The following is a 7549-nucleotide window of genomic DNA, read 5'->3' as shown; positions in this document are numbered from 1 at the left end:
CCATTGGTCTATGTGTCTGTTTTTCTGCCAATACCATACTGTCTTGATGATAACAGCTTTGTAGTAGAGGCTAAAGTCTTGGATTGTGATGCCTCCCGTTTTGGTTTTCTTCTTCAATATGACTTTGGCTATTCGGGGTCTTTTGTGGTTCCATACGAATTTGAGGATAGTTTTTCTAGCTTTGAGAAGAATGTTGGTGCAATTTTGATGGGGATTGCATTGAATGTGTAGATTGCTTTGGGTAGTAATGACGTTTTTACAATGTTTATTCTTCCAATCCATGAACAGGGAATGTTTTTCCATTTCTTGGTGTTTTCTTCAATCTCTTTCATGAGATTTCTATAATTTTCATCATATAGGTCTTTTACATCCTTGGTTAGGTTTACTCCTAGGTATTTGATGGTTTTTCGTGCTATCGTGAATGGGATCAGTTTCTTGATTTCTCTTTTGGCTGCTTCATTTTTGATGTATAGGAATGCAACTGATTTCTGTACATTGATTTTGTATCCTGCAACTTTACTGAATTCATTGAAGTCCTGGCCATTGTATGACCTTCTCAGAGATTTACAATGCATGTAGATATGCTAAAGACTCCTAAAAACCCTGCAGTAAAGATGACAGTCTAACAATGATACCCTGAAATTTGTCAAACTTATCTGACCATGAAGCTCTTTTATCTTATAACACCCTGTAACACACTTCATGAAATGCTTTTTAGGAGAGATACTACTTTAATGAAACAGACTAACAATATATTAGTGAGTTAATTCCTAGGCAAAATAATTTTGCTGGAGATTCAATTATGCCATGTGATTATGGCTTCTTGTTGGGTCTGACCACCAAACCCTGATTCCTTTAATCTTCCTCAGATCTACATAATAGGACTCATTGCTGACCGGAAATTCCAGCATTTCAACACCGTTCTGGAGGCTTACATTCAACAGCATTTCAGTGCCACCTTGGCTTACAAGTAAGTTTCTGTACATATGGGGATTTCTTGTCCATCTCCTACTTTCCCTTCCAGGATGCCCAGGGCACAAGGAACTTAAGTATTTTCCTCTTGTACCAGGCTGTGTGAGTTCTCCCTTTATAAGACCCAGTCCATGATGGGTTATTTGGATTAAATAAAAATATGCAAACCATAGGTTAGAATGAATATTTTATTGTGGTAGAAGTAGATGAAAGCATTCATTCAGTCAGTCAGTCAGCTATCCTTTATTGAGCAGTACTTGTAGTAAACACTGGGATGCAGAGGCCAGAGAGGAGAAAGTGTATGTGCCAAGTAGCTCATTATAGGTTGGACACAGGAAACTGATGGTTACAGGTGGGAGGTGATGCTGGAGAGGTTGGAAGAGGCCAGTTTTCCCAAAGGCCTTGAAAGCTAGGCCAAATAGTTTGAAGTTTCTTCACTGGTAATGAAGAAACATGGAAAGTTTCTCAGCAAGGGAATCCCATGGTAATATTAATAGTTTTGAGGGTTTTTTTTTTATAGGAAGCAAATGCTGAAAAGAACATTACCACACCAATATTTCCACTTATATATTGATTATAACTAGTTTTCCTAGTCAAAAGATTTTTTTACCTCACTAGTTTTTCCTTTACTGGCTTTTTATGGTCAGGAAATACTAATTAACTCCCTGTATTAAATACGTATATTTTAAGCAGAGTTATTTTTATGGCAGCAAGTGAGTGAGTAAGCTTAACTATACCACCACCTTTAACCTTTGATTGAATGCTTTATAATTAACTGAGCAAACTAATCACTATGCTATGAGTTAGAAAGAGATGTATTTTCAAAATATAATCCTTTATTCAGGAAATTGATGACAGTGCTGAAGACTTACTTGGATACCTCCAGCAGAGGGGAGCAATGTGAGCCGATCCTAAGAACTCTGAAAGCTTTGGAATATGTGTTCAAGTTCATTGTTCGGTCGAGGACATTATTTTCACAGTGAGTGCTTGTTATGTAAGAGTGATTGATTAGTTCTGCAGTTCCTCTGGTTTACAACAGTATTTGTGTCATCGGAGGGATTCTTTTATAAAATTACAACCAACCATTGATCAAAACCAACTTAAAAATCCAACATAGAGGGTTATGAATGGGTTATAATTGTTCTCTCTAAGCTCATTCGGGGAAAATATAAATCTTAACATGTTATAGAGTTATGTTTCTTGCAATGAACTTGATTTGCGATTTGAGGCTCTTCTGTATTTCATCTATCATTCTTCATTTGATTTGAGATACGGTGAAAACTTTCCAGGAATCCTCAGTGAGAGAGGTGCTGGGAGTGGAGAGAGCAGAACTTGGGAATTTTGACAGTTATTTGCCTGCAGCAGGTTGTGCCTGACAAATGAGCTGGTGTTTGGCGTTGATCTGTCTGTCCTTGAGATCCTAGTAGCCAACAGCTGAGCTGACATGTTAGCACACCTAAGAGATTTGATGTTTGATGAACAGTGTTACAGAGGTTAGCTGCTCTTTTGAAGGGCTTCAGAGATGGATGCATTCAAATGCAAGCTGCAAAAGAATTTATGTTCATCCTGGCTATAAGGAAGGCAAAGCCAGGCAGGGGATTGGATGTAGTTGTGTGTATGATCAGGTTGTTTGTGTGTGATGGGAAATAAGAAAAACATACATGGAATGTATTGTCTGGATTCTCATTAGTGTAAATGAAGAATATTCAACTTAAATTGACTTAGGCAGAGTAGCACTTTATTTAATTTCACATTTTTTAAAAATCAAGAGGGCAGTTGACCTCAGACATAGCTGGATGAAGATACTCAATGCCATCAGGATAGTCTCTGTCTCTCTAGATCTTGCCTCTGCTTTTCTTTTGTTGGTTACCCTCTAAGGCAAGTTTTTAAATGTGAAAGCCACTGGAAGCCTCAAGTTCCTATTCTAATTTAAGCAACTGTAAGTTCTTTGCTGTTCCAGCAAAATCCTGTGCCAAGAACTATCTTTGGTCATGTGCTAAGGAAAAAGTCCAACCAAGGAAATGAATATGCAGATTATATGTTTGTAGTATCATGTGTACTTCTGGAGCCATGGGTTGGATCATCCACTTATCATGTAGACTTGTTTAATTGGAGAGATGGCTTCCCAAATGAAAGTACAAGTTTGTTATCATCATTTTGACCAATTTATGGGCTACAAAAGTTTCATACTTGACAGGCATCTGAAATGTGAATCATTTTGGATTTTCCGGAAACATCTTTGAGATTTCAGGTGAGGATAAAAAGAGATCACTATCTTGCACCATGTCACAAAACATATCTGCATTCTTTGTTTTTATTTTGGATTCTTTTTAAAGTCTATATTTTTTCCTTTTGGAATTGATGGAAATTTTATATTTTATTTTTATTTATTTATTTATCTATTTATTATTAATTTAAATCTAAGTTAGTTAACATATAGTATAGAAATGGTTTCAGGAGTAGAATTTAGTGATTTATCACTGACATGTAATATCCAATGCTCATCCCAACAAGTTCCCTCCTTAATGCCCATCATCCAAGTCCCCTCCAGCAATCCTCAGTTGGTTCTCTGTATATAAGAGTCTCTTATGGTTGCCTCCCTCTGTATTTCTTGCTTTTCCTTCCCTTCCCTATGTTCATTTGTTGTTTCTTAAATTCCACATATAAGTGAAATCATATGATATTTGTCTTTCTCTGAATGACTTATTTCGCTTAGCATAAAACACTCTAGTTCAATCCATGTTGTTGCAAATGGCAAGATTTCATTCTTTTTGATTGTTGCATAATACCCCATTTTGTGTGTGTGTGTGTGTGTGTGTGTACCTCATCTTCTTTATCTATTCATCCATCGATTGACATTTGGGCTCTTTCTATACTTTGGCTATTGTTGATAGTGCTACTATAAACATTGAGGTACATGTGCCCCTTTTAAACAGCATACCTGTTTCCCTTGGATAAATACCTAGTAGTGCAATTGCTGGATCATAAGGTAGCTCTATTTTTAATTTTTTGAGGAATCTCCATACTCTTTTCCAGAGTGACTGCATCAGTTTACATTCCCACCAACACTGCAAAAGGGTTCCCTTTTCTCTGCATCTTCACCAACATCTGTTGTTTCCTGAGTTGTTAATTTTAGCCATTCTGACAGGTGTGAGGTGGTATCTTATGGTTTTTATTTGTGTTTCCCTGATGATGAGTGATGTTGAGCATTTTTTCACGTGTCTGTTAGCCATCTGGATGTCTTCTTTGGAAAAGTGCCTATTCATGTTTTCTGCCCATTTCTTCACTGGATAATTTGTTTTTTTGGGTGTGTGTGTGTTGAGTTTGATTAGTTCTCTATAGAATTTGGATACTAACCCTTTATCTGATATGTCATTTGCAAATACTTTCTCCCATTTTGTAGGCTGCCTATAGTTTTATTGATTGTTTACTTTGCTGTGAAGGAGATTTTTCTATTGATTAGGTTCTAATAGTTCATTTTTGCTTTTGTTTCTCTTATCTCTGGAGACATGTCTAGTAAGAAATTGCTGCAGTCGAGGTCAAAGAGGTTGCTGTCTGTTTTCTTCTCTGGGACTTTGATGGTTTCCTGTTTCACGTTTAGGTCTTTAATCCATTTTGAATTTATTTTTGTGTATAGTGTAAGAAAGTGGTCTACATGTCGCTGTCCAGATTTTCCCAGCACCATTTGCTGGAGAGACTGTCTTTTTTCTATTGAATATTCTTTCCTGCTTTGTCAAAGATTACTTGGCCATATATTCATGTGTCTATTTGTGGGTTTTCTATTCTCTTCTATTGATCTATCTGTCTGTTTTTGTGCCATTACCATACTGTCTTGATGATTGCAGCTTTGTAATACAGATTGAAGCTCATAATTGCAATGTTTCCAGGTTTGGTATTCTTTTCAAACAGTGTTTTGGCTAGTTGGGGTCTTTTCTGGTTCATTACAAAATTTACAAATTTTTGTTCTAGCTCTGTGAAGAATGTGGTGGTATTTTGATAGGGATTTCATTGAATGTGTAGATTGGTTTGGGTAGTACTGACATTTTAACAATATTTGTCCTTCTAATCCATGAGTATGGAATGTTTGTTTTTCCATTTCTTTGTGTCTTCTTCAATTTCTTTCATAAGCGTTCTATAGTTTTCAGTGTACAGATCTTTAACCTCTTTGGTTAAGTTTATTCCTAGGTATCTTAAGTTTTTTGGTGCAGTTGTAAATGGGATAATTTCTTCATTTTTCTTTCAGCAGCTTCATTATTAGTGTATAGAAATGCAACTGATTTCTGTATGTTGATTTTTATATCCTGTGACTTTGCTGAATTCACATATCAGTTCCAGCAGTTTTTTTGGTGAAGTCTTTCAGGTTTTTCATATACAGTATCATGTCATCTGTAAAGAGTGAAAGTTTGACTTCTTCCTTGCCAATTTGGATGCCTTTTATTTCTTTTTGTTGTTTGATTGATGAAGATAGGACGTCCAGTATTGTGTTGAACAACAGTGATGAAACTAAACATCCCTTTCCTGTTCCTGACCTTAGGGGGAAACCTCTGTTTTTTCCCATTGAGGATGATATTAGCTGTGGGTCTATCATATATGGCCTTTATGATATCGAGGTATGTTCCTTCTATCTCTATTTCCTTGAGGGTTTTCACCAAGAAAGGATGCTGTGTTTTGTCAAATGTTTTTTCTGCATCTATTGAGAGGCTCATGTGATTCTTATCCTTTTTTAAATTAATGTGATATATCACATTGATTGATTTGCAAATATTAAACCAGCCCTGAAGCCCAGAAATAAATCCCCCTTCATTATGGTGAAGAATTTTTTTAATGTGCTATTGAATTTGATTTGCTAGTATCTTGTTAAAAAAATTTGCAGCCATATTCATCAGGGAAATTGGTCTGTAATTCTCCTCTTTAGTAGGGTCTTTGTCTGGTTTTGGAATCAAGGTGATGCTGGCTTCATAGAATAAGTTGAAGTTTTTCTTCTATTTCTGTTATTTGGAAAAGGTTGACAAGAATTAGTATTAACTCTTCTTTAAATGTTTGGTAGAATTCCCCTCGGAAGCTATCTGGCCCTGGACTCTTGTTTTTTGGGAGATCTTTGACTACTGATTCAATTTATTTACTGATTATGGGTCTGTTCAAATTTTCTATTTCTTCCTGTTTCAGTTTTGGTAGTTTTTATGTTTCTAGGGACTTATCCATTTCTTCCAGATTGCCCAATTTATTGGCAAATTGCTTATAATAATCTCTTGTTATTGTCTGTATTTCTGCAGTGTTTTTTGTGACCCCCACCTCTTTCATTTGTGATTCTATTTATTTTGGTCCTTTCCTTTTTTCTTCCTTTTTTTTTTTGATAATGGCTAGGAGGTTTATCAATTTTGTTAATTCTTTCAAAGAATCAGCTCTTACTTTCATTGATCTATTCTATTGGTTTTTTAAATTTTGATATCATTGATTTCTGCTCTGATCTTTATTATTTCGCTTCTTCTCATGGTTTTGGCCTTTATTTGCTATTCTTTTTCAGCTCCATTTGGTATGAAGTTAGGTTGTTTATTTGAGACCTTTTTTCCTTCTTTAGGAAGGGTCTTCCCTCGTCAGTGCTGCTGGAACGCTAAGTAACTTTTGGCTTCTTAATGAGTGGGGTGCTCTGTTATATCATTATAGCATATGGAACATCACTGATACAGATAAAATGCCCAAGATGCATTTTGGGGGCTAAGACAATGAATTTGGTCAGCATAGATGCCTCTAAAATAATCCAGGCCTCCAGCTTTGGCTCAGGTCATGATCTCTTTGTTCATGGGTTCAAGCCCTGTGCTGGGCTCTGTGCTGACAGCTCAGAGCCTGGAGCCTGCTTCAGATTCTGTGTCTTCCTCTCTCTCTGACTCTCCCCTGCTCGCACTGTCTCTCTCTGTCTCTCAAAAATAAATAAAAAACATTAAAATTTTTAAAAAATAATCCAGGCCTACTCTTGAATCTTTTCTAATGAACAAAGTATAGGCTGACCTACAAAGAAGGTCTGGAGCCTCATGCTGAGGGAAGGTAGTTTTCCTGTGTCTTGTTCATTTTAGAATCTTTATCAATGGTTTGCTCTCTAAGGTGGCATCAAGGACATCGGGAAGTAATGGAGGTATTTCCCTATACTAGAAAGGCATTTTACTTGGGAAACTAGAAAATAGAAAGTTTGAAATTTCTAAGCCAGCTGGTGAGAAATCATAATATAATTATTGCTTTTGGGACTTATTGTGTCTGGTATTGTGTTTCTTTTTCCTGTTATTTCTTTGTCTTCTTTTATCATGTGCATAATTTCAGTGGATCTAGCTCCCATTAGCTGTTCCCTTGCCATTTTTCTTTGCACATACTGCACACATACATCTGCAAAGGCTAGGATTATCCTGTATCAATATGCAGTATGCAGTTGGGTAGGGGAAGAAGAGAAGTTGTTGAGAAAGATTGGACTTTTAAAGGCTTATTTATTTCTATCACATAGCCAAATAATGTGATTTTCCTGTCCTCTCTGCTATGTCACTAGCTCCTGAGTCAAAGTCTGGGGCAGGTGTCTGGACATATATCTGTG

The 7549-nt window shown here is 36.4% G+C and overlaps 1 protein-coding gene across 1 annotated transcript in view; it reads left to right on the top strand.

The window, feature by feature from the left end:
- The window catches only part of DOCK2 (dedicator of cytokinesis 2), a 404233-nt gene that overhangs the window by 77989 nt on the left and 318695 nt on the right, over positions 1 to 7549 (top strand). The window contains exons 21-22 of the mRNA XM_029942884.1: positions 870 to 970; positions 1817 to 1951. Coding sequence (XP_029798744.1) covers positions 870 to 970; positions 1817 to 1951 — 236 coding nt within the window. The remainder of the gene's footprint in view (positions 1 to 869; positions 971 to 1816; positions 1952 to 7549) is intronic.

The sequence above is a fragment of the Suricata suricatta genome, chromosome 6 (genome assembly GCF_006229205.1).
Source record: "Suricata suricatta isolate VVHF042 chromosome 6, meerkat_22Aug2017_6uvM2_HiC, whole genome shotgun sequence".
Classification (NCBI taxonomy): domain Eukaryota; kingdom Metazoa; phylum Chordata; class Mammalia; order Carnivora; family Herpestidae; genus Suricata; species Suricata suricatta.
The sequence above is the reverse complement of the archived record's forward strand: the minus strand, read 5'-3'. Positions and strand labels throughout refer to the sequence as shown.